This window comes from Peromyscus leucopus, chromosome 5, assembly GCF_004664715.2.
Source record: "Peromyscus leucopus breed LL Stock chromosome 5, UCI_PerLeu_2.1, whole genome shotgun sequence".
Taxonomy (NCBI): Eukaryota; Metazoa; Chordata; class Mammalia; order Rodentia; family Cricetidae; genus Peromyscus; species Peromyscus leucopus.
In genome coordinates, this window is record NC_051067.1 from 85,175,241 (window position 1) to 85,202,867 (window position 27,627).

The 27,627-nt window shown below is 48.6% G+C and overlaps 1 protein-coding gene across 3 annotated transcripts in view; it reads left to right on the forward strand.

Moving 5' to 3' along the window:
• The window catches only part of Gnao1 (G protein subunit alpha o1), a 161,391-nt gene that overhangs the window by 59,936 nt on the left and 73,828 nt on the right, over nt 1–27,627 (forward strand). For all 3 annotated transcript variants that reach the window (XM_028871489.2, XM_028871487.2, XM_028871488.2), the window contains exon 3: nt 27,243–27,384. In XM_028871489.2, coding sequence (XP_028727322.1) covers nt 27,243–27,384 — 142 coding nt within the window. The remainder of the gene's footprint in view (nt 1–27,242; nt 27,385–27,627) is intronic.

Consider the following 27,627-nt stretch of genomic DNA (forward strand, 5'->3'; position numbering starts at 1 on the left):
TGCATCTCAGCACTGCCCTCCCAGCTCTGAGCCATGCTGTCCTGCTGACTATTCTCGGGTTCGTTCCCCACAGGAAGGTATGCAGACATGGTTTATCGGGCTCATACCCAGTGGACTGTAAGCCTCTGTCCTGTGGAAGCAGAGTTGAGGATATGGCTGGCAGTGGAAGAGGAGCCAAGCCTGAACCTCTCTCTTCCCCAAGTTGGAGGTGGGAAGGAAATGCCAACTCTATGCTTGAGCTTCTGATTTGAAATCTAAACCAAGCCCCAAAACAACTTATTGAAATACAATTTAAACTTGTATTAAATTTACACCATGTGGGTAAACTTCACAATGTGCAGTTGTCCCATTCAAGACATCTTTTTTTTTTTTAAACAAGTCTCATTATGTAGCCCTAGCTAGCCTGGAACTCACTATGTAGACCAGACTGGCCTCCAAACCAGAGAAGTTTGCCTGCTTTTGTCTCCCAAGGGCTAGGATTAAAGGCATATGCCACCACACCCAGCTGTGTCCTCAGATTGTTTTAATCTTCTCATTGCCATAGCCGTAAGTTAGTATTTAACTGTGAAATTTATATAATATTTATTACATATAAGTTATTTTAAAATATGTCTACATTGTGGAATGGCTAAATTAAAACAATTAACATAATTTAAGGTTTTTCTTGTTGGTTGATAAAACTATTCAATTTTTAATGTTTATATTGTATCCAGCCCCTTATTGACATTGTTATTAATTACAGTAGACTGTTTTAAACAATAGCACCTTAACTTTCCCAGATATTCAACATCGTCAGCATTATTTTCTGGTTTTTTGCAACATTGGTTCCGTTTTCCTGCTTTTCCAGTTAGTTTTAGTAGATCATGAGAAATAACAACAGTGGTGATGTCACTGCCCACAACATACTTACTGATGGGTGTTGCTAGTTTTTGCTCTGTGTAAGTAGTTAGCTTCATTAATGGTTTTTTATTAGAAATGATCTGAATTTTTTTTTAAATTTTTGCTTAACATGTATTATTAACTATACATATTAGTGGGGACCGATGGGTTGTGTTCATTCACTCATGTCACACTAGTATTAAATCCAGCCCTTCTTTATCCACCCCAAGAAGTGCTGTTTTAGCTTCCCTTGTGACCTGCACCCTGCACCCTGCACCCCATGGTGCTTGTCACAGATAATGTTGATGAACATTCCACTATCCCAGATGGACACATTCAGTTGTAACATGATTTTTCCCCTTAGATTCTTGACTAGATTCAATTTGATTATTTATTATTTTATTTTAGATTTAATTAATATTTTATGTGTATGAGTGGGTTTTTTATTTCCTGCATGTATGTATGTATTCAGGGCCCACAAGAGCTGGAAGAGGGCATTGGATCCCCTGGGACTGAAGGCATTTGGAAGCCACTATGTGGGTGCTGGAAATCAAACCTGAGCCCTCTGCAAGAGCAACAAATGCTTTTAGACACTGACCCAACTCTCCAGCCCCTACATTTTTTTTTTTTTTTACTTTTGTGATTTATGAGACAAGGTCTGTCTCTGTAGCTTATTCTCTATGTGCAAGTGAAAGATAAAATAACCTAAGACACTGTTGTTTAAAATAAGTCCTTCAGGATCAATGAGAGAATTTACAAGGGGCTGGAGCTAACTATTCAACAGTGAATCATTTACTAGAAAATTCTCAAAATTGTGTTATATACCTTAGTTTTATTAAGCTATCCTGGGAATCACAGATATGAGCCACCCTGCCTAGCTTAATTTGATAATTTTGAAAAAAACTTAAGTTTTGCAGTAGTATTATTATATTTATGTATATATTTTTGTTTACCTTAGCAGTTCTTTCTTGGTGACATGTTCAAACATTCCTCTTGCTGAGTCAGTTTTGATATTATATTTGACAATGGGATCATCAAATTCTCAGGTCTGTGGCCACAAAGGGTTGGATGCAGTGTTCTGACATGACTTTATCTCTTATATATATTATATATGTATATATATTCTATAGAATGCTATAGAATATATAAAATAAAACAATGTTTTTATCCAATATTTTTTATTAAATCAAATGAATTTTATTATGTTTATTATTTTATTTTCTAAATGGGATGATAATTTTATGATGTGAAGAGAAACTAGAGTATGGGATGATAATTATTATTGAATAAAATAATGAGCTCATCAATTAAGAATTGCAGGATTTTTTCATATACTGTCTTCCTTGGGGTGTAGCAATTCAAGTTGTGGTGCTTTCATACCATTAGTTATGAAGCTCTGCATCCTTTTGTGTGATGGAGAGTCTCCGAGATCGGGCTGCAATTGGACAAAACTCACCCAATCTCTGGGACCCTAATGCCTCTTCACCTCAGCGGTGCATCTCTGGTAACCTTGGCAGTTCTTTCTTTGTGACATGTCCATTCAGACATTCCCCTTGCTGAGTCAGTTTTACTGATTATGTTTGGCAATGGGATCATCACTTCGCAGGTCTGAGGCCACAGAGGGTTGGATGCAGTCTTCCAAATTGATTTCCACAGCTCTTCTGCAGCTGGGTTGAGTTTCTGTTTTTGTTCCTAAGCTTTTTATATTTGCTGTTTTTCTCCTAACCACCCATAATAAGCATTGTTTTACTTACTGTAGGTTCTTTTGGCTTATGAAAGCTCTCTACTCCTTTGCTGTTTTGATTCTTCTTTGCTTTTGACTGCATTCATCCATGGTCCTGTGCTCTCCTGCCTTACTTCTTGTGGCCTGCCTCTGAGCAGGACTTTGCTGTCCACCTTGGGAAGTGGTTTGCAATGCTTACTTAAACTGCTTTCTATAGTTTTCAATTTCTTTTTAATTTTAATGGTTTCCTTTTTGGTTTTTCAAGACAGGGTTTCTATGTGTAGCTTTGTGCCTTTCCTGGATCTCGCTCTGTAGACCAGGCTGGCCTTGAACTCACAAAGAACTGCCTGCCTCTGCCTCCCAAGTGCTGGGATTAAAGGCTTGCACCACCACCGCCCAGCTTCCTTTTTAATTCTAGGTTTATCCAGAGTATGTTTCTTAGTTTTGAACTTAGTATTTTTCTTCTCATTTTTCCCCATGGTGTTGGGGGTCTCACCAAAGTTCAGAGCAAAACAAGCAAGTGCCCTCCCTCTGGGCGATAGCCCCAGCACTTGGCTATGTTTTTAAATGTTCTATATTTGTTGACTGCTGGGGCGCTTATTGCTGTAGAGGCTTTCTTTTGTAAAGTTTGGGAAGGCTTGTCTGACCCAGCACTAGCTGTCCCTCTATGCTGCTCCATGTCTCCTGTGTTTCCCTACTTCCGTAAGATGAGCATCTACAGTAATGACCCTGTCTCCAGCTTGAGGAACCATTGCAACACTTTGTCTTCTCTCTTCTTCAGTTTGCTTAGGACTTAGGGCTGTCACTGGAGCTTACACTGAATATGGCCTTTCTGTATAAAGTCTTGGTTTGTAGATGCTCCTCTCGGAGCTGAGTCAGTGCCCATGTAGACTTAGGAAAGGGGAAGAAAGAGAGGTGTGGTGAGCTGATCCTTACTCATCTGCTTTCCTGATCTGTTCATTTCTTCCATAATGAGGTCTCTTTTCTGGAGAATTTGTTGTTTGCATTTAAAATTTTCTCTCCATGGGATGTCTAGGAATCTAAGAGTGTTGTAGAATATTACTTTAAGGTGTATTATTTTTGTTTATGTTGCATTTGTTTAACTCTGTGAAGCTGTTACTGTGCCTGTCTAAAACACCTGATGGTCTAATAAAGATCTGAACGGACAATAATGAAGCAGGAGAAAGGATAGATGGGACTGGCAGCAGAGAGAATAAATAGAAGGAGAAGTCTGGGAGGAAAAAAGTAGCCAAAGAAGGAGGAGGACTCCAGGGGCCAGCCACCCAGCTACATAGCAAGCCATAAAGTAAGAAAGAAAGGTATACAAAAATAGAAAAGGAAAAGCCCAGAGGCAAAAGATAGATGGGATAATTTAAGTTAAGAAAAGCTGGCTATAAATAAGCCAAGTTAAGGCCGGTCTTAACTTGGGGCTTAATTTATAATTAAGAATAAGTCTCTGTGTGTGATTTATTTGGGAACTGGGTGGCAGGCCCCCCAAAAGAGCAAAAACAGACAACAACATAAGAGACCTCGTGTTTGGAATGATTAGTGTGAGCCATGACAGAAGCTTGTTCCTACATTATTAAATTGTCTTAGTCAGTGTTCTATTGCTGTGAAGAGACAACATTTAATTGGGGCTGGCTTACAGTTTCAGAGGTTTAGTCTATTATTGTCATGGCAGGAAGCATGGTGGCATGCAGATGAACATGGTGCTGGAGAGGTAGCTGAGAGCCTACATCCAGATTGGCAGGCAGCGGGAAAAGAGTGACATTGGGCCTGGCTTGAGCTTTTGAAACCTCAGAGTCCACCCCCAGTGACACACTTCCTCCAACAAGGGCACACCTTCTAATCCCTGTCAAGTAGCACCACTTCCTAATGAGCAAGGCTTCAAATATATGAGCTTATGGGGGCCATTCCTATTCAGACCACCACATAAATTAAGCCAAGCATAAGGACTCATGGCTGTAATACCTAAGAATTATTGAATATTGTTCAAGATCGTCCCCCTAAAAATGCTGGCCAAACTGTGTGGGAAGCTTTGGTTCCTTCTCAAGTAGCCCACATGACTTTCTACTCTTCTGGGTGGTCATGTTTCAGAAAAGAACTCCAGTACAGCCTGATTTTTTTCTGGTTAGGTAATATGTTCATTCTGTCTCTCTCTTTCCAGATTTGTTTCATGTTGCTTGTGTTTTAAGCATGATGCTTGTTTATTTTGTTTTTATTTTTTTGAGACAGGGTCTTGCTATGCATCCCTGTTTGGCATAGAATCTGAGATTGCAGACATTCACCACCATGCCTAGCTAGCCTGGAGTATTACACCTCTCCTCCATGCCTACCTAGTTGGAGTCTTACAATGCTGTTTGGTCATCCTCAAGTTGAGGAATTCTGTATGTCTTTTCTTGTCCTTCTGCTTGGAATTCTATGCACCTTTCAGTCTGCACAAATGTCTTCTTCAGTCAGGAATTACCTTCTGCTTGTTATTTGATTGCTGGCTACCCTCCATCACTTAATTTTTCTTCTTCTAGAAGCCCATGTTTGATCTTCTTGGAGCTGTCCTCCAGATCGTTTCTTTTCCTGTATACATACTCTCTTCGTATTCTGTTGTATACTTGGAAGTCATATTCCCATTTGTTCTTACAGGGCTCACATTCACAGCTCAGCAGGGACCCTTCTACTGCAGATGGGAAGACAGTATTTTAATGTATAGAAAAACTTCTGCATGTGTCCCGAATTGCTCTCCAGGTACTGCACATTCTGGTTGCATTGTTATTTGTCTCCTAAAGCAGCTGTACTGCACTGAGCATGTGCACCGCTTCTGCCTGATCTTCTGCTGGGGCTTTAGTCATTCAATACTGTGCTCTCTTCCTTGTGGAATCTCAGTAGCAGCACTCTGTAGCTGGTGGGTGGAATTCTCTCTCCCTCTAGTTTGATGGTGTTGAGGAAGATGACTTTCTACTTCTGGGACAGCTGGATCAATCCCTTTCCCCTCACACACTGGTTCTCCTCCAACCCTACGTCTAGAGTTTGCAGCTCATGAATTTGCTATTGCTTGGCCTCCTAAGTTGCAGGGAAATGAAGATGTGAGCCTATGGGTCAGAACCAGTTCCTATCTCCCCTACTCCCACTTCATCCTAAAACAAAGGGGAGTGTAGGTGATGATGTCTTTCTGGGCACCATGTTCTAAGAACTTCTCACAGTCGCTAATGGGCCAGCTGTGACTGAAGTGCTCTCTCTCACTCACATCTCTCTTTCTCCTTCCCTCTTCCTTTCCCCTCCCTGTCAGTCTCCTTCCCTCCAGTCCCTCTTTCTCTTTCTTCCCTGTCTCCCTGTCTTAGTTAGGGTTTCTGTTGCTGAGATAACACACCATGACCAAAAAGCAAGTTGGGGAGGAAAGGTTTTATTTGGCTTACATTTCCACATTGCTGTTCATCACCAAAGGCAGTCAGGACAGGAACTCAAACAAGGCAGGAACCTGGAGGCAGGAGCTAATACAGAGGCCATGGAGGGGTGCTGCTTACTGGCTGTCTTCCCATGGCTTGCTCAGCCTGCTTTCCTATAGAACCCAGGACCAGCAGCCCAGGGAATGCACCACCCACCATGGGATGGACCCTCCCATATTGATCACTAAATGAGAAAATGCCCTACAGCTGACTCTCATGGAGGCATTTCTTCAGCTAAGGCTCCTTCCTCTCTGATGACTCTAGCTTGTGTCAAGTTGACACAAAACCAGTCAGTACACTCCCCCTTTTTCCTTTTCTTGGGTCTCCCTCTCCCTTCTCTTCTCTCCCCTCCGTTCCCCTCTCTTCATCTCCCATCTTCCTTTCTCCATTGTCTTCTTTGTCTTGTCTTCTCCTCCCTTCATTCTCTCCTTAACTTTTTGTTTGTTTGTTTGTTTGTTTGTTTTTTCAAGAAAGGGTTTCTCTGTGTAGCTTTGCACCTTTCTTTGTAGACGTAGACCAGGCTGGCCTCGAACTCACAGAGATCCACCTGCCTCTGCCTCCCAAGTGTTGGGATTAAAGGTGTGCGCCACCACTGCCTGGCATCTCTCCTTAACTTTTAAGACACGCCCCCCCGCCCCCCGCCAGCCCTTTGCATCACATTAAGTGCTGAACTGCATTCCAGAATCATATGCTCCAATGTGATTGATTTCTAATAGTGCAGGACACTTTGTATCCCATGACGGGGAAGTTGTTTCTTTCTTTTTCAGTTCTGACCATGGCAGGTAAGAAAGCTTGAGCTTGGCATTACCAACAGTGTCTTTGACACCTCTTATAACGCTTTTTAAAGTCCCTCTAGACAAACAAAGAGCAGAGCGTGTGTCTTTGATAAGCATGTGTCTTGCAGAGTTTGCTGTGGCGGGACTGATGGAGGGAGTTGGTGGGGAGAGGCAGTCCAGCAGGAGCCTTCACATATTACTTTGGGTAAACGTTAGTAGAGACATTGGGTTGACAGGGCTCCAAGCCCTGTGTTTGGAGACCAGGCTCCTTTCTTGCTGCTGACCAGTGCAGAGGCACCTGTCCCACTTCCTGGCCAAGTACCTTTGCCCTAGATAGCCCTGGGTAGATTCTGCCACAGAATCGCACCTCAGCCCTCTCTGTGGCTTTTGACTCTTGCCCTAAAACTTTACCAATTGGCCTCTAATTAAAAGAGTCTAGCACAGCACTTCCTCTGCCTTGTTTCTTGCTTATACACTCATTTCCACAAAGGCCTTAGCAGTTAGAGTGTAGGTGATGATGTCTTCCTGGGTACCATGTTCTAAGACTCCCTGATTCTTTGCTACCCATCAATTCTGGGCTACTTCTCAGCATTGAGGCCACATGACTGTCATCAGTGTTCCGTGTGTCTGAGCAAGCCTCACTCAAGTACAAAGGTGAATAGTGGCCAGCCACCCAGGTGTGCAGAACCTTCTAACTGTTCACACTTCTTCTCAAGTCCTTGGGCCACAGGATGTCCTCCAGTGAGGCCAGAGAAAAAGATGGGAACATCTTTCTGCTGTGGCTCACACTAATTGTTCCAGATTCCGTGGACTTCTCCTGGCTCCTGCCCGTGTTTGTTAGGATGACCGAGTAAAATACAAGTAATAAATTAGTAGTTTAGTGTTTTTCCTCATTTCCTGTGGGCTTGTTCTATCAGCAGGTGTGGCTCATGCCATTGACTGGCACAATGAAGGGGATCACAATGCCAACAGGGCCAGCAGACCAGCCAGCCTGTGGTCTAGAGGGGACCTGTGTGTCATCACTGGAAAGAAGCCACTGACCCAACCCACAGCAGTTGGCAAGTCAGTGTGTCCATTTTTTAGAAGTCAGAAAACACAGTCTCTTATGGGAATTCTTCTGATTTATGGATGTTTACCTAAAGAAGAGAAAACACAGAACCACTGCAGGCCGAAGTACAGCTCCCGGATAGTCCAGGCATCTCCCAGGCTCGGGCCATAGGCCCACTCCTACCTCCCCACTCCGTGAAATGGAGCTGCCACCAGGGTAGGAAGGTGGAAGGTGTAGGCCCTGCTACTTACCAACTGCAAAGCATTGGCCAAATGGACCTCTTGGGCATAAAACGACATTACTTATTCCTGCGATTCATTGTGAGGACTAAATGAGGAAGTACATGTTGACGTTAAATCAGAAGGAACTGCTATATCACTCAGTCACATCCAAAACTCCTAATAATGTGAAAGGAGTGATTGGGCATTCACACTGCTGTGGACTGTGGTGTCTGAGCTGCATCAGCCAGGCCCTTCACCATGTTTCCACCATCATGACAGACAGTAGAACTGAACCCTGAGCAACTTCATTCTGTAAGGGTGGTGGTAATTCCTGAAGTTCTAGGACTTGCCATTAAAGAAGACTTGGTGGTGAGGTCTCCAAATTGCACTATGGGCCATGTGGAATGCAGACCTAGCTGTTATCCACACTGTGTCCAAGAAAGACCTCAGGGTAGCCCTTGGGAAGAGACATAGCGCAGGGGCTGGTCGGGGCTCACTAGGCTTGGGGTGGAGGGGTCAGGTGGGGAGAAGTTTCAGTGTGAAGTTGGGTAGGGAAACTGCCCAGGTGTGGCCTCAAGGGCCCTGTTGAGGCTTCTCCTTGACTGTAATGAATATTACAGTACAAAACACTTTGATCTTTGTGTAAAGTACCACCAGGCACACTCCTGGGTTCAAGTGGTCCATGATCTGGGCCCCAGAATTTGGTAACAGGCTCAAAGCAATAGAGCCCGCACAGGAAAACAGAATATTCTCTTGCCCTGCCAGCTGAATAGCCCCAAGAATGTTTTGTGATCAGTGTGAGTCAGCAATTTGGAAAGACTGCTTGGAGCAATGCAAGAGCCAGTGCAGGAGGAGCAGCTAGGTTTGGGCGAGGACAGCACCACTTGGGAAGACCCACAGGATTTGGGTGCTCCTCTGAACTAGCGCTGAGGGCCCTAGCAATCTCGAATGTGGTGAACAGTCCTGCTTGATCTGTACACATCAGAGGCAAAAAGCCATCCCTTGCGCTTGGGGTGAATGGGACAGATGCTTATGGAATTCAGCTTCGATCTTGAGATCCCTCTTTGAGCTTATCCAGTGCTGGGAAACCAAATGATCCACTACCACATCCCACCATCCCTGCCAGTTCCTTGCCACTCATACACCATCCCATCCTTGTGAACATGTATGTTGGAGCAAGAAGCTGTGTGGATACAGAAACATCTTTGGATGGGTATCAGCAGGGATGGCCATGGTAGTAAGAAGCAGATATGAGTGTGATGGTGGCAGGACAGGGGAAGGGACCTCCCCATCCTTCCATTCATTGTTCATACCTTGTATTGGATACCATGTGTCTGGTGCTGTGCAGAGTAGAGCTATGCTATGAAGCTAGAACAGTATTTAAGGAAGAGGAAGATTTGCAGTTAAGCCATTGTGGCAACAGAAATTTCCCCCTTCGTCTGGGTTGTCAGAAGTCTCGCTAGAATGAACAGGCTGCCCAGACCAGCCTTGCTGTGAATGTGCTTGGAATCCTCAGTATTCCTTGGAAGTCCTGGTTGTCATGCACTTCCTGACCACACACATGGTCTCAGGAGACCTGCGGACTGGTCTTCTGCTCTTTAGCACAGGACAGGCACAGACAGCTGTGCAGCTTTTTCTGTGCTGGTGCTGGGGTGAGATCTTTACATAGCCATCTCAGGCGTGGACAGCTGGGAAGCCTCAGTGCACCACCAGCCTCTGAAGGGATGAACAGACACTGGCCATTCCTGGCCTTCACCAGGACCATTTTGACTGCTCAAGTACTACAAGCAGGTGGAAGGGAGAGCCTGGACAATGAGCAAAAGGCATCTTTTCCTTTACATCCTCCGGAAACACACACATAGAGTCTGACAGAGTGAACAGACCGCCAAGATGGAAGCACAGCCCTCCTCAGACCGATTGTCGGCTTTAGGCGCCATAGTCATTCAAAGTCCCAGTGCTACCAGATGCCCGCAACAGCCTCTGAGAAGGGGCCCAAACCCACCAGGGGAGGAGGACCACCTCTCCTTCTGTTGTCCCACAGCTAACAATGCCACCCACTGAGCCCCAACTCCTACAGTCGGAGAGAGTCTTGTGCAGGGTGGCCCCTGCAGCTGCAATGTGTGCTTTGCTTTGAGGGCCAGGATACACACACCCCTTGAACATCCCTCGAGAGGGAGATCGATGTGGGAACCCACAAAACGATTTTTATGGACTCTCTGTTTCAGGCATGACCACACCATAATGGTTATTAATGAGGAGCTTCTGCTTGAGAAAGGCTGGGATAGGAAAGCCAGGAGGCTGCGGCGGCACTGTTTAAACCCACCCCCCAGAGTGGCATCCACCAGCACGGGAAGAAAAGCTGGGGACTGGGCTTTGCTCCATCCGTGACTGTGTTGCTCTTGGTCTGTCTAGCAAGGCAAAGCTTTACCTGGACCTCTTCCTTATTCCCTTTTAAAGGCCAAACAAAGAGCACAGGAGGCAGAAGAATGTGGCTCACACTGCCCTCAGGGAGGTAGGGTAGGGTATAACCATGCCCTCTGTCCTCCAAAAGTTGGCATGGAAACTGACCATTGTCCTTGCGTTTGGAGGAGAGATTAATTACTCCAGAAAGAAATAAGCAATCAGACTTCCTTTTGGCAAACTTCTTAAACACTTCCCCCAGGGGTATTGAGAAAACAAGATTTTCCCCCCAGGAGCTCCTGTTTGGGGTAACTGGTGCCTTTTACCATGTTCACTACTAGTCATGAGCTGAGGAAGCCTCTTTTCATTTAACCCTTTGTTTGAAAGCAGCACCTAAAATGGACCTCCCTCCAGGGCAGTGCTTAGACTTGGTGGCAGATCTACAAACTATTCCCTGAGTGGCTGCCAAGCAGCCTGAACCAAGAACCAAGACAGGGACACTTGTCCTCCCCACTTTTTCTGCAGGCCTGTGTGGTGTTCTTGGTGTTTGTCCCTGTCTAGCCTCATGGTAAGGAGAGGAAAAGCAAGTCCTCATTTAAAAAACGAAACAAAACAACAAAGGAATGGAAAGGACCACAAGCCTCTGTCTGTCCTGTAGGAGGAAGGACAGGGACGTTGCTGAGGTCTTTAACGATTGGTGTTGGGGGGAAAGGTGACGGTGTCTGGGAGCAGCTAGTGCCAGAAGCGCCTCTCAGAGGAAGTCACCTGCAGTCTGTCATAGGGCTGCTGTTGTAAGGTAGGGATGGAGCTTCCGCCTCCTTCCAGTGTCACGTCCTCAGGAGCATGCTGTCACCAGACACCACCTCTCAGATCAGCAAATCTATTTGGCTAGTCTAGGTTTCAAAGAAACTTCCAAGGATGTGCAGCTTCACTGCCAGCAAGAGTCATGACTGCTGATCAGAGAGATGGCTTGGTCGGTCGTTAAAGTGCTTGCCATGTGTGGTGCTTTGAATAGGAATGGCCCCCAGAGGCTCATGGGTTTGAATGCGTGGTCACTAGGGAGTGGCAATGCTAGGAGGTGTGGCCTTGTTGGAGGAAGTGTGTCACTGGGGGTGGGCTTTGAGGTTTCAGAAGCTCAAACCAGGCCCAGTGTGTCTCCTTCCTGCTGCCTGCCGATCTGGATCTAGACTCTCAGCTCTCTCCAGCACCATGTCTGCCATGCTCCCACTCCCACCTCCACCCCCACCCCCACCCCCACCCCCACCCCCACCCCTACCCCACCCCCACCCCCACTCAGGACACTAATGGACTAAACCTCTGAACTGTAAACCAGCCCCAGTTAAGTGTTTTCCTTTCTGAGAGTTGCTGTGGTCATGGTTTCTCTTCACAGCAATAGGAACCCTAACTAAGAGATCATGCAAGTGTGAGGACCCAGAGTTTGGACCCCCAGAACCCACATAAATGCCAGGTGGGTGTGGAGACCTGGGAAGTCAGAGCCAAGGGATCTCCATAATGAGGTAGCTAAGGAGACTAGCTGCATTGATGAGCTCTGGGTTTGACACTGCCTCAGTTAATAAGATGGAAGATTATCAAGGATGATTACCAATACCAACCTTGGGCCTACATGTGCACACTCACACAGGCAAAAACATGCATATGCACACTTGTACACATGCATACCGCATCTACACACACAAGAAAATGGCAAAAAGAATCCTGATTACCAGTAACTGAAACTCACTCCCACTTGTCTGAAACATGTTGGCTTACATACCTGAGCGGCTGAAGCCATACTAGCCTCTGGCATCTCTGGATCCAAGTATGTGCTGGACTGACAGACCAACAGAGGATGAAGGACTCATTCTTGGCACTCAAGTTAGGGGTGAGTGAGACCTTAATATGTGAGGGATAACAGTTCCTTTCCTATTGAGATTCTGTTTCCAAGAGAAAAAAGAACCTGGGCAAGAAAGAACAACAGATGTCCGCTGCAGCCTTCGCTCGCCATTTGCAAAGCACAAACTTGCTTATGGGTATCTGGGGTGAGTCACCTACCAGCACACTCCACAGTTAGTGAGGTGTGCAAGAGTCAGAGCAGCCCCCAGGAGCCCTTACATAGACCATCCCACCCTACCTGGTCTAACTCAACCTTTTTCACTTGTCTGAAAAGAAGGTATTTGGTAGTCTGAGATGGTTAAAGCCTTGTCAGTGAGGCCAGCAGGCTTTCAAAGTCTCTTCCCTTTTGCCTGTGGTGCAGAATTCATCCAGGGCTCCTGAGTGAGGAACACAGACTTTTCAAGCACATCCAGACAGGGCACATCCAGAAAGGAAGGTGAGATGAGCAAAGGCTCAGCCTCGCTGGGGCACTTTCCGTGAAATGGGCAGAAACGGCCATGCAGCGCCCAGTGATGCACATTAACACTCCATGGCCATGCAGCCCCCAGTGATGCACATTAACACTCTGTAAACATCGCAGCCAGCACTCCACTATGTCAGCAGTTGAAGATCACCCACGGGACGCTCCGACTGGACAAATGGGAAGCCAAGAATGTCACTTAGGTGTAGGCAATGAAACCAACATGGAACGAATTAGCCTCACTCACAGGCCCTGCGCTGTCTTTAAGAAGTTCTGACTTTATATGAAGCATTATAAAGGGCTCAGACTCCATAAAGGTCTCAGTAATCTCCTTGCTATAGGACCGGTAATTTCAGTCGAGTTTCAAAGAACAGTCCTGGGTATTTCTAGAAGCAAGCATAGAAAATGTAGCAACACTATCCTTCTGTCCTGACCCTAAAATACCCTACAAGGACCCAGGTGTCAGGAGCTGGGAGCAGAGAGTAGGTAGCAGCACCAAGAAGAGGGCAGCAAAGTTTAGGTCTCGATGGGGACAGCCCCTCCCTCAGCACTGAGGTGAGATGGACTGACAAACAGGAATGCACAGTGGAGGGCAGCCTGAGAGGTCTTCATCCATCCTGGCTCCAGACTTAAGGCCTGCCTTCAGAGGTATGTGGGATTGCCACCTTAGACTATGAAGACTGCCATCCATGCCTATTAACCTCTGTGTTCAGCTGGAAACTGCGGTCCGTGAGCAAGAATGAGGATATGTCTCCACCCTCATAGGGCTCATATTGGCATGTCAGGCAGTAAATGATATGCAATGCTAGGTAGACAGATGAGGACATGCGTTCGGAGGGGAGAGATGGGGGAAATAGTGGGGCCTGAGGAAGTGACCTTTTGAGCAGAGCCATGAACACATCTCTGTTGCAGAGAGGCTTTTTGGTCCATAAGAGCTCCCTTCAAGACTTGCCTTGCATGCACCTCCACATTTCCAGAGCTATTACATCCTCAAAGGCAGCATGTGGCAAAGACGTAGACACAGGCATGACCATGGAGTTGCATCAGTCTGAGACACGGGGCACCCCAGGAAGTGGTCACAACCAGCTTTAAAGCCAACACCTGACCTGAGAGACTGGCAGGACACAGAGGAAATGAGCCCAGAGCCCCAGTGAATTGTCTATGTTAGCTGCTCCATGGCAGAGCCCAAACTAGATCTTGGGTCTTGTGGGTCAGGGTATGAGCTACTGCCTGTGTAATGTTTGATGCTAGTGACGGAAGTGGAGGATGGTGAGGAGGCCAGAGGCGTCCTGACAGGAGGTAGACAGAGTTCCAGAAAGCTCTGATTTAACACGAGCTGATCTCCAGGCCCTGGCTAAAGACGCTGGCCTTTGAAGGGTTCTTCTGTTTCACATGGGGTTGACAATGTATTAGTGACCATTCTGTAGAACCCCACCCAGTTCTTCTGCCTTCAGGTCCAAGATCTGTAATCTCTACCGCAAGGCCAAGGCCCCAGGTGCAGACCAGCAGTTGCACTAAGGATGAAAGGGGCTGCCCCTCACCCCCATCCCTACCCCACCTGGAGCGTGGGGGAAGGGCGGATCTGTGTTCTTCCCCAGTGAGGGCAGCAGAGGCTGTGCCCTGGAGTCACAACAAGTCCCAGTCCTGTTCCTGGCTCTGTCTGGTGACAACTGGCAGCTGACATCTTTGCTTCTGGCTAGAGTTGCATCTTATTAGAAATGGCATCTTTATAATAGATTTCTGCAAGTCATTGTCATCGGGACATGTCCCTTGTTTGTGCCAGTTGCTCCCCTGGGGATTGGTTTGCCTATTGCTATCATTTTAGAACTTCATTCTATATTTTTCTACTATTAGCATGTCAGGCTCTCTATATAGCACTAATTACTAAAGGACTTTTTTATTTTTTAAATAATTTTTCTCATTCCATACATATTCACCATTAAGCCAGTAAGGTTTTAATTGGATCTTTTATCTCTTAAAATTGCCAAGGATCCCATTTGTACTCAGACTTTATTCCAGTCCAGCTGGGAGGCCAAGGGTCAACCAACCTCCATCCAACGCCACACAAACTCTGCTGCTGTTGCTTCCCTAGGAGAAGCATGGCAGTCAGTTCCCCTGGCAACTAGATCTGAGAGTGGCAAGGGGTCACATCCCAGAACAAACTTCAGTGGACACTGGTGGAATTGGATGATAATTCATGGTCCATTCAGATGATGGACTCCATACAGCCAGTGATGATTCCAGGATGATGCAAAGCCACATGAGGAAGCCTAGCCAGAATGGATTGAGTTTGATATCTATTCTCTGTAACTCGCGCGCACACACACACACACACACACACACACACACACACACACACACACACACCAGTAGTCAGCAGTGGCCCTGAAGTCAGGCTCAGCCATATAGTCTCAGCTCTGCCTTCTAGCACTTGGTTACTTAAGAAACACTTGTCAGCCGGGTATAGTAGCGTGTGCCTGAAATGTCAGCACTCCAAAGGCTGTGGCACAAATGCAAACCTGAGGTCGGCCCAGGCTGCACAGCAAGACCCTATCTCAAAGGAAAGAAGACTTTTGTAAGTGAGCGTGGTATTCATAGTGAACTGAAGCCACAGTGGAATGCCATTTTGGGAGCAGCTATGCATGTGGACCCGGGCCAGCCTGTGGTGTAGCTCCTCCCTAAGGCAGGGTGATTGGTGGCTGCTATCTTCCTCCTCTTTTGCTCAGCTGTGTGGGTTGGACTCCATAAGTGTTCCAAGAACAGGCCTTCAGACAGGGCTGTGGAGTCAGGGAAAGGGGAGGAGAGTTGCCATTTCAAAGTGCTCTAGGACTGGAGCAGTGGCACAGGAGGGAATTGAGATGGCTTTGGGGGGTGCACAGATGAACATTTATTTTAGTAGGTGAACATGGCTTAACATGTAGTTAAAAGCCAAAACGTACCTAGCAAGTTAGGCATAGGTGATTGGGCCCCAGCTGTGTTTTCAAACCTGTCCCTCTGCTCTGTCATTTCCTCCATTCCAGTCACTCCGGAGTCTCTCCATTGCCCCAGCATACAGGGTACCCCCAGGATGTCTGCACTTCCTGTTCTTTACCTGAAACTTCTTTTACACACTGTCTCTTCCTGTTAGCACTGTTAGCTGTTAACACTCACTCTTCTCCGAGCCTGTCCACACATTGTCCCCTGGGGCCTGATAGGGATCTCTTAGTCCTGAATTAGGCAGCCAGGTCAACTCCATGGTCCTTTAGGGGAAGCAGCTGCAATGGCACTGACCGTTGATGGCTGGAGAATGGTTCATTCAGTAGAGTACTTGCCACACAAGCATGAAGATCTGAGTTCGGATGTGCATGTCTGTGATCCCAGTGCTGGGGAGAGGCAAACACAGAGCCCTAGAGCTAACTGGCTAGTAAAGTGATTGATAAGCTCCAGGCTCAGTAAGAGACTCTGTCTCAAAAAAAAAATAAGATGGAGAATGATAGAAGACCTCCTGAGGCTCTGGCCTCCACAAGCACATACACAGTACATGCATGTGTGTATACATACCAAAAGACAGTTCCAGTAGGGACAGGACAGAAGGGCTCTAGGTGGAGCAATTCCCCCTCCTGTAGAACTCCCCTCTGCGGCGCCCAACTCCAGGTTGCTCTGCTGGTTCCTACCAGCACCTCTAGACTTGGCTGCCATTTGGGATGCCCCCCACCCCCACCCCACTGGGTCAGCTTGCTCTCACCCCTTCTTCTTAAGAGTCAGCAGAGTTTCTATAGTAGAGAATGTTTGAGCCAGACGCTGGGCAGAATTCATAAGGAATCATTCCCCCCGGAGCATGTGCACTGCTCTCATCCATTCAGCACTCATCCCTCTGACCCCCAGAGACCTCACGTCTGCACACACCTACTGTATCTGGAGAGCTCCCCCCAGCCCAGCCACTCCAGATCCGCTGTCAGCACTGCTCCAGGTAGGCTGGCCCTAGCCAGAGTATGAGCCTTTTGGTTACCATTTATTCTTACCACTTACGGTTTGAATGTTCAGCTTCTACAGAACTCCTACTAGAAGTAGGCTTCATGAGTGTAGACACCGTGAGTGTTGACTTACTCTTGAATCCCCAGTGTTGATATTTTGTCTGGCACATAGAAGGGACCCAGATAATCCATGAAAGTAACTAAGAGATGAATTAATAGAAGTAAATACATAGACCTTGGAACTGTCAAGTCAAGAGAATCTGTTTTGCAGATGGGTCCATGTTTTTCTCACCTGGGATCTCCCATCATCCTCAGCTCCAGGGCCATCAGAGGCCTGTAGCACAATAGAAGGGCCTCTGGGGATTTTGTCCCTGCTCTGTCACAAGCTGACTGTGTCCCTATGGACATAGCTCTTATCTCTAAGCCACAGTTCCCCACATGTGACCTTGGAGCAGAACCATTTCTGTGGCCCAGGCAGAGGGCATCATGGTGAAAGCGTGAATCTGTCATTACGAGGGTCGACTTGTCAGTTTGTCGGTCATCATGGGCGCCTGTGCCTCTTTGATCTTCATTCCCGTAATGGTGGCATTTAGCATCATTAGCATGGTATGGCTGCAGCTCCTTCATTGACTCCTCCCACTGAATATATAGGCAGGAGGCCTGGGAATATCTGTAGGGAGGAGGTCTGTGGAAAAGAGGAAGATGGGCAACAGGAACTGTTTGGGACCTGGAAGTAAAACATCTTTGTCAGAGGCATGTCTAAACATTCCCCTTTAGTCTTACTGGATTGAACTAAATCATGTGGCCACTCTTAGCTGCAGGAGAAACAGGAAAACAGCTCTCTGTGGGTGAGGACAATGGCTGCTATGTGGCAGCCCCCATAGCTAACGCATACACCTATCGCTGCCCTTGAAAGATACCATTTTTAAACTGTTGCCTACATGTTTTCATCATTAGCCTTATTTTGACATCAGTGTGAGTCCCCAGAAGGCAGGGAACTGGCCCCATAGGCCTGGCAATGAGTAGGACCCATGTCAAGCCAAACCCAGATGAATGGTGTCGGGAGACCCCAGCTGACAGCGCTTTACCCTTCTGCTCTTGTTCCTGTCAACATGGTCACCGTGTTAAACATAAAGTATTGGTTCCCACTGAAAAATAACCCACTGTTGCAGGTCAGCACGAAGACTCAGCAGGTGAAGAAGGCACTGCTGCCCAAGCCTGGAGAGCTGAGCTCATCCCTGGAACCCACATAAGGGTGCAAGGAGAAAACTGACTCTGCTAAGTTGTTCCCCGCCCTCCACATGTGTGCGGTGGCACATGTGCCCACGAAGCATGTGTGCACGTGCACACACAGAGATAATAATAATAAATCTCTAAGAAATAAAGTGATCCTGGGCTGGAGAGATGGCTCAGAGGTTAAGAGCACTGGCTGCTCTTCCAGAGGTCCTGAGTTCGATTCCCAGCAACCACATGGTGGCTCACAACCATCTGTAATGAGATCTGGTGCCCTCTTCTGTATACATAATAAGTAAATAAATCTTTTTTAAAAAAAGAAAGAAAGAAAAGAAAAGAAGGTGATCCATTCTTTTAGATGCCAAATGCACATTTTAAGACAGAAACAAACAGAAAGGGACAAAGCCCTGAATGCTACCACCAAAAGTGATGGCTGCTGTAGGCTGTGCCCCAGCCTATCGTCCTCCTCCTCCTGCTCTCCACTGCCCACTCCCCCTGTAGTTCTCTAAGTGTGGCTGCACAGGACACCTGCTGCACCATACCCAGTCTTTTCATCCTGTCCCCCTGCCCACGCCCAGTGTTCCAATGGGCTCTGTGGAGCCCCTACATGCTAGGAACTTTCTGTTCACTGTCTAATTGCACATGTGTTCTACGAGGCCAGGATTGTCATTGCCCACCTAATAGGGAGGTCCATGGCTCCAGAGTCACATTCCACTGCTCATTGGTTAATGAGGCCAATGGTGATTGGACACCATTATCAGTTATCAATGAGACAAACAGATCCCAGACAAGTGTCTTATGAGGTTCCATCCCTGTTCTGACACCTGAATATCATTAAGATGACCGAAATGGGAAGTCAGGTTCCCAACCCTAAGTCCTCCCAGGATGTTCACTTGATAAACAAGCAGAATCTCCACGCCTGCTCACCTCCCTTGCCCACTGGAGTTTCTCAGCCCCCTGTCACCTTTCTGGGAGTGGAAGTCCTCCAGGGCTCCCCTATGAGGTAATTCTCTCATGACTGTGACCCAATACCAGACAAAACAGTTTGAAAGGAGAAAGGTTTATTTACTTCACTGACAGCAGTGCAGTTCATCAGAGGGAGGAAGGTGTGGCAGAGGACATGCCTTGGTCCTTGGTGGCCAACCAGGAAGCAGAGAAAGGGGAACGGCGATGGTCGGCTGGCTTTCATCTTTTGTCCAAGACCCCAGCTCGCTCATGGGGTGTTGCCACTGACCTTCAGGGTGTGTCTTCTCCTCAGCTAACCTTTCAGGAAATGCCCTCACAGATACATTCAAAGGTGTGCCTCATTGATGCCCCCTCTTAGAACCAACTGCATGCCCTCATCTTGTGGAGGACAGCAACAGGACAGCCCCTGGGTACCAGATGTACCAGCAGTCACTGTGGCTGATGCTCTCCTGCCCATGCAGCTGCTCTTTTGGTCCTGACCACAGCACAGTGAGAACAGTTGACAGCCAGCAGTTACGGGAAATTACCACATCACACAGCTAGTGCCTGGCACCACCACCCCCCCAGTTTAAATCATTCAAGGGTTGTAGCAGAGGATGGTGAGACATGGCAGGGAAAAGGGACCCTGCATCCAGCCCAGTGATGGAGCTGTGTCCCTATAGCTTATGACAGGTGTTCACAAACCTCCAGAAATGAAGGAAAACAGTGTGCTGGTACATTTGTCACCGTCTCAAAGTGGCCCATGATTCAGAGAAAGGCTGCCAGGCCAGATGATTGTGTGAGGTCCCTTCCTGCTCCCAAGCCTGTGGTTCTGTGACCATATAAGGCCTCTGTGCCCAGCAGTCTTCCTGCAGCTAAAAGCAGCCCCACCCAGGGAGAATTGCTGAGAACAAGGAAAGCCAGGTCTGGGCCTCCTGCAGGATCCCAAGGCAGCAAAGAGAGTCAGTGTAGGGAAGGCAAGGGTTCACCACTGACTGCCTCTTGCTGGGAACTGGTCACCTGCTATGGTCAGCGACCCTGTCACCATCCCTCTCCCTCCATCTACCCTCAAGACCACCTTCTTAGTGGAGTTGCCAGGAGCCAAGAGTCCAGCTGGCAGTTTCTATCCATAGTTGAATACTCAGGCTGCAGTCAGCCTTGTCTGGTGAAACTCCTCTTCCCATGGCTCTTCTGGCTTGGTGACCAGGACATTCTCTCAGAGTCCCTGGGTTTTAGGTTTGCACTGTGGGAAATACCTTGGCTTCCATTTGATGCCCTGGCTCTGCAGGTATAAAAAGTGTGGTGGATCCCTGCCCCAGTATACACGCACACATGCATGTATATTCACACATGCAGACTTGCCTGGGCGCTCCTTGGTGGAATGTGTCTTGTACATTTGTGTACACACTGCTGATGGAGTGATGCTTCCACATTCACCATTTCTATGCTAGGAACTATGAAGAGGGAGGGGAGAGATGGCTGAAACAAGATCCCAAAGCTGGGGTAGAAACAGAATTGACAAGCAAATATGCTGAAAGGTGATCTCAAATTATTGTTATCAAGTTATAGAACATTTTAATCATGAGTTGGATGAGTGACAGAAGCTCAAGTCACATAAGATTATGCAAAAAATAAAGACTGTTGTGGGTTGTATCAGTCATATCAGTAGGGATAGCATTCGTTTCAGGCATGGATGGATCTAGGGACCACATGACATCACTGGGACTCAATTCTGTACATTGGCTTGGCAGTTCTGTCTAAGGCTTCGGCAGGACGTGGAACTACTGGCTGTTGCTACATGTCTCATGGGGTCTTTCTTCTGCTTTCCAGTCCCTAATCTTGCTATCTCCAGGACCCAGGCCTGAGCCATCCTATGTGACTAAACTCCCTGGGGTATACCTCTGAGGGCTCTCAGGAGCCCCCTTTCCTTCCTTTCCAGGACCTCAGAACATTAGATAGGCACTGCAATCCTCATGTGTATATGCACACACACTCTGTATATGTGTGCATGTGTGTGCAGTCTGGGAGCCTCTGGAGGTGAGAGCTTAGGGTTAGGGAAGCTGCCATGCCACTCACCGTCTGCCCATGGGTCACAAACAAGACCTTAGATGCTGCTCACCAGCTGTATGGCCTCTGCGAAGTGGCCTGACCTCACTGGGCCTGTTTCCTCGTCTGTAAAGAGGAGCTGGTGGTGTTTATCAAGCCCAGGGCTGCTTTGAAGATTACAAGGAATGCAGCAGGTGGAGCACTTAGCATAGGGTGCCAACCTCAAACACGGGCTGCCTCTGTGCCAGAACCGAAAGAAACTGTATTTGGAGGTTGGCTTCAGAATGAGACCGCTATTCCCATTGGCTGCTGTTTGAAGTGTCTTTACTGTATGTGGTCTCTCTCTCTCTCTCTCTCTCTCTCTCTCTCTCTCTCTCTCTCTCTCTCTCTCTCTCTCTCTTGAGTGTGTGTGTGTGTGTGTGTGTGTGTGTGTGTGTGTGTTTTGGAAACAGGGTCTCTTGTAGTCCAGGCTGGCCTTGAATTCCTGATCCTCCTGCTTCCACCAGTTGGGCTGAGATTACAGGCATGCTCTGCCATAGCCATCTGACTTCCCAGAACAACTTGCAAATGAGGAAGCCATGACTGGGCAGATGGTCATTTACCAGGGATGCACACGGTTCCTTAACAGCAGCGGTGGTATTGGATCAGGCCTGGCTGTCACATGAGCTGCTGCCGTCGCTGCTGTGCCTCCCTGGAATGACATGAGGAGATAGAAAATAAGAGGACTTTCTTTGATATTCACAGAGATCAAATCCTGAACTCAGAAAGTGGGGGAAGAGGAAGACTCTGTGAGAACATGTCCTGGGAAAGCTTTGCACTGCAGAGCTTGGCCCTGGAGTCTGGATGATGAGCGACACTTTAACTGCTGTCCAGTGTGGACCACAACATATTCTGTGCTCTGCAGGTCTTAGGACTGTTTAGTTGGGGATGCTGTAAAACTTTACCCCCGGAAGCCCAATTTAAGCTAATATTTGCCAGTGTGACAAGTTATAGGACTAACACTCATAACTTTTGAACATGTGCCCCACATTGCATCGTTTCTGCGTTTTTCTTTTGGGTCACCCCAGACCCTAGGCTGACACTTGATAAGGCAATAAACTGCATGTTCTGGGGGTGGATCAGGCATGGTTGGAAGGACTGGTAGCTTGGAGACTTGGGTTCTGGCCTTAGCTCTGTCATGGATTTGCTGAGAGAGACTGGGCCAATGGCTTCATCTCTCTCAGCCTCAGTCTCGTCTGTCAAATGGATATAATGAAAACCTAGCCTTCCTATACCTCAGTGGTGAGTGTGAAGATTCGAGTGGGAAATGATGGTTCCAACTCCGTAGGGAAAGAAGTCCCTTAGTCAGCCAGGCATCTGAAGAAGGTTTCCCCATGCAACCTCTTTGCCAGAGAAGTTTTTATGTGACCCCAGTTATGTAAATATATAAAATAGGCAAACAAATCAAATATCTAATGGTAATAAGTCATTTTACAAGTTTAAAATTAAATCATATAATTTTACCATTTATTAAAGGTTAAAACAAATTTTCATTATTTGTTATTAATAAGATAAACATGCGGAGCTGGAGAGAAGGCTCAGCAGTTAAGAGCACTGACTGCTCTTCCAGAGGTCCTGAGTTCAATTCCGGACAACCACATGGTGGCTCACAATCACCCATAATGAGAACTGCTGCCCTCTTCTGGCCTGCAAGGACACATGCAGGCAGAACAATGTATACATAATAAATAAATCTTTTTTTTTAAAAAAATAAGGTAGATATGCTTGTTTAACTTTATTCATAAAGAATTAGATCTTGTCCATACTTGAGACTACAAGATGTTGTGTTTGCTCTGAAATTCCCATGTGTAATCACACAACTTTGTGATTGTAATTGACTTTTGAGTCATGCGCCACTTTTCCACATGCACCTTCTGCATGGACCCCCATCCTGTACATTACAAGAAGTTTTACGCGCATGTGTGTGAGCGTGTGCGTGTGTGTGCGTGCGTGTGTGTGTTTGTGTGTGTGTGTGTGTGTGTGTGTGTTATAAGGTGTTTTCACCCTTTTCTCTTTCTCCTCCATTTGACTAGTTTTTGTTGCTTTGTCTTCAGGTTCGTCAGTCTTGTGCATGTCTGATCTGCCAGTAATTTCACCCTTGAGTACAACTTCTATTTCAGCTATTGTTCACTTTCTGTATCTTCCATTTCTCTCTAAATTATACTCATCATACTTAAAGTAGATGTTTTGCAATGCCATGTGTTAATTCTGCCATCCGTATCATGTCTGCATCTACTTTAGTTGGCTAACGCCTGTCTTCGCTGTGAGCCACGCCTTCCCGCTTGTCTGCAGAACAGGATTTTTCCCACTGGAGGGTGGTACCATGCACATTACTCTGCTGAGCGTCTAGATTTTGCCATCCTCCTTTAAAGGCTGGTGTCTTTCGTCTGTTGCTCTTTGGGGTAACTGAGTTAGTTGTGGGCAGCTATATCTCTCGGACTTGCTTTCTAGCATTGTCGGGAGGGCGTTGGGGAGCCATAAGGGCTATCATAACCTAGTTGCTGTGGTCTCTGGCATCTCTGCTGAAGGCTCCAGCAGCCCCCAGGGACTCCACTCTAGCATTTGGGAGATTCATCTCCTGGCTTGGGGAAGTGCTAGCAAGTGTTCAGTCTCCGAGCCCCTTGAAGCTCATTCCCTCTCTGGTGCCCTTCTTTGTGAGCTGTGGAGTCTCATCTATTCAGCCAGTGCCCCCAGGCACCCCACACAGATGCCAAGAACTCGTTCTCTGCAGTTTCCTCTCGGTTTCAGCTGCCTTGACTTTTGCGCGCTGACCCTCATCTCTGCAGCCCACGAGCCCCTGTGTGTGCCCGGCTCCTCCAGCCTGTGCTGTGCTGGCCCCACACTGCCTGCAGTCCACAGCCCCCCCGCACTGCCTGCAGTCTACAGCCCCCCGCACTGCCTGCAGTCCACAGCCCCCCCCCCCGCACTGCCTGCAGTCCACAGCCCCCCCCCCGCACTGCCTGCGGTCCACAGCCCCCCCCCCCGCACTGCCTGCGGTCCACAGCCCCCCCCCCGCACTGCCTGCGGTCCACAGCCCCCCCCCCGCACTGCCTGCGGTCCACAGCCCCCCCCCCCCGCCTGTCCACAGCCCCCCCCGCACTGCCTGCAGTCCACAGCCCCCCCACCGCACTGCCTGCGGTCCACAGCCCCCCCCCTGCACTGCCTGCAGTCCACAGCCCCCCCACTGCCTGCAGCAGCCCCCCCCACTGCCTGCAGTCCACAGCCCCCCCCACTGCCTGCAGTCCACAGCCCCCCACTGCCTGCAGTCCACAGCCCCCTGCACTGCCTGCAGTCCACAGCGCACTGCCTGCAGTCCACAGCCCCCCCCGCCACTGCCTGCAGTCTACAGCCCCCCCACTGCCTGCAGTCTACAGCCCCCCGCACTGCCTGCAGTCCACAGCCCCCCCCCCGCACTGCCTGCGGTCCACAACTGCCTGCGGTCCACAGCCCCCCCCCGCACTGCCTGCGGTCCACAGCCCCCCCCCCCGCACTGCCTGCGGTCCACACCCCCCCCCCACGCCCCCCCCCGCACTGCCTGCGGTCCACAGCCCCACGCACTGCCTGCGGTCCACAGCCCCCCCGCACTGCCTGCGGTCCACAGCCCCCCCGCACTGCCTGCGGTCCACAGCCCCCCCGCACGGCCTGCGGTCCACAGCCCCCCCGCACGGCCTGCGGTCCACAGCCCCCCGCACGGCCTGCGGTCCACAGCCCCCCGCACGGCCTGCGGTCCACAGCCCCCCGCACGGCCTGCGGTCCACAGCCCCCCGCACGGCCTGCGGTCCACAGCCACCCGCACGGCCTGCGGTCCACAGCCCCCCCGCACTGCCTGCAGTCCACAGCCCCCCGCACTGCCTGCAGTCCACAGCCCCCCGCACTGCCTGCAGTCTACAGCCCCCCGCACTGCCTGCAGTCCACAGCCCCCCCCTGCACTGCCTGCAGTCCACAGCCCCCCGCACTGCCTGCAGTCCACAGCCCCCCCGCCCCCGCCCCCCCCCCCCGCACAGCCTGCAGTCCACAGCCCCCCCCCCCCCCCCCCCGCACTGCCTGCAGTCCCCCGTCGGGACACACTGCTGTCACTTGTTCACTTCACTTCTCGGGCTTTGCGCAGAGAGCTTGTGTTTCCCTGTGGGACTCTCTGGGGTCACACACCTGCGGCCTGTGTGAGTCCATTCTCCATCAGGAGGGTTTTACAGGACCTGTGAAGATGGCTCAGCACTTAAGAGGAATTTCTCTTCCTGCAGAGGACCCAGGTCCCCTTCTTAGCACTCACAAGGCAGTTTACAATTGCCTGTAACCCCAGTTCCAAGGAATCTGACACAGTCTTCTGACCTGAGGGGGCAGTAGGCATGCATGTGCTGCACTTACATGCATGCAGGCAAACACTCATAAAATAAAATGTCTTTCCAAATAAAAAGAAGCTTTTACAAAAACACAGCACTGATCAGACCCACAAAATGGCCACACAGATGTTGTGCTCTGCTTCTTGGAGAAGCTCAGAATGGAGACCCACAGCCAGCACTGACTCTCACTTTGGTGCAGGATTGCTGGTGTCCGGATGACCAAGTGGTAATACACCCATACAAAGGAAGCAGTTACTGAGACGTGCTATGACATGAGCAAAGAACCAATCACAAACACACACAGACCATACCATTCCATCTGTATAGACTGCCCCAACTAGGAAATTTATGGCAACAGTGTAGATTAGTGGGTTTAGGATTGCAGTGGGAATGCAGGGTGGTTGGTGATGGGTACAAGGCTACACTGGGCAAGGGGGAAAACATTCTACAGTTAGAATGCAGTTATGGGCCGGGCGGTGGTGGCGCATGCCTTTAGTCCCAGCACTCGGGAGGCAGAGCCAGGCGGATCTCTGTGAGTTCGAGGCCAGCCTGGTCTACCAAGTGAGTTCCAGGAAAGGCGCAAAACTGCACAGAGAAACCCTGTCTCGAAAAACCAAAAAAAAAAAAAAAAAAAAAAAATGCAGTTATGGTTACCCAGTCTTGTGAATTTGCTAAAACAAATATTGAGCTGCATGGTTTAGGCAGGCAGACTGTGTAGTATATAAAATGAATCTCAATAAAGCTGTTTTCAAGGTGCTTGTCTGTGGTGTTCTCCAGGACAGAAAGGAGGTAATGAAGGCATAGAGAGGGGCCTTGAATAGGGAGGAAGGCTAAGCTCTCCTGCTGAATCCTGTGTGTGTTAGATGTGCCATTAATTCCTGTTCTGGAAATGTGGCCTTAAACTGGTTTACACAGTCTATCAAAGCACAAATAACCTCTGATGCTGTCCCTAAAACTTGTCTGCTTTTTCTTTACTTCCATTTAAGACTATTCTTGCAGTTTGGATGTGATTTCCTCTTTCCAGGATTCCGTCAGCTCTGAGCTTGTATCAAAGGCTGCCAGAGGGTGTCACACTGCCTCTGATCTGTGCTGTCCCCTGTGCAGACTCTGTCAATGTTGAGGTCCAGCAGAACAGGGGGACTGGCTAATACTAGCTGTGGAAGAGTTGAAAAATGCCCTTTGCTGGCGTTTCTGCTGGGGTGTGTCTCTTACATGTGCATGGACCAGGCTGGTTGTTTATTTAAGCCGGGCATACCTTCATTAAAAGCACTGGGAGTGAGCTGTGGGTGTGGCTGCCATCTCCCCTTGGAGAACTGTCCTCACCTCGCAGTACATTGGAGCCTGGGTTTGGTCCCCACCAATGGAGGGGACGGGGCTTGGCTGAGGGCTTGAGATCGTATCTTTCGTTTGCCGAGTTCTCGCAGGGATCTTGAGTAGGATTCTCTGAATGCATACAAGTCGGGGGCCCTCCACTGTTCTTCGACGGTAGCAGCGAGCATGTGCTGACCACTCCATGCTGCTGCTCCTGTTGCAATGTTTTCAGCTGTCTTTAGCCCCTCATTCCCTTCCCTGTGGAGAGAATGTGAAGACTATAATGTTTTCAATCGTTTATATTTCAGGTCATTATTATTCAGTAGTTCAAATAAGTGGGGTTTTTGTTTTGTTTGTTTTTTTGGATTTTACAGCCCCTGTAGAGCAACTCAGTAATCCGTCATTCCCACAGGGCCCAGTCCCCCAGTTCTCCCTCTGTGTGTGAGCCAGGGCTTGCCCTGTGCCCCGAGCCCGGTGGTGACCATGTGGCCTCAGGACACTGTACTCATCGGGTGTGGTTTGTGGTTCCCTCCAGGATCATCCATGAAGACGGCTTCTCTGGAGAAGATGTAAAGCAGTACAAGCCCGTTGTCTACAGCAACACCATCCAGTCTCTGGCCGCCATTGTCCGGGCCATGGACACTCTGGGTGTGGAGTACGGCGACAAGGAGAGAAAGGTAGGAAGTCTCTGAGCCCCGGGCACCGGGAAGAGAGGCCCTTGTGACCCCTCCTCTTGATAATGCCTGCAGGGGCCGGGAGAGCTTGTGCTCTGGGGGAGGGAAGGTGGCCATCACCAGCCTAAGCCTTTGCCGTCCCTGGCAAATTTCAGCGATTTCTGTGACAGGTAAATCTCTCCAGAAAGTCACCAAAAACAAAAGCAAAAAATAAATACATCCCTGGTCTGTTTTGTAGATGAGAAA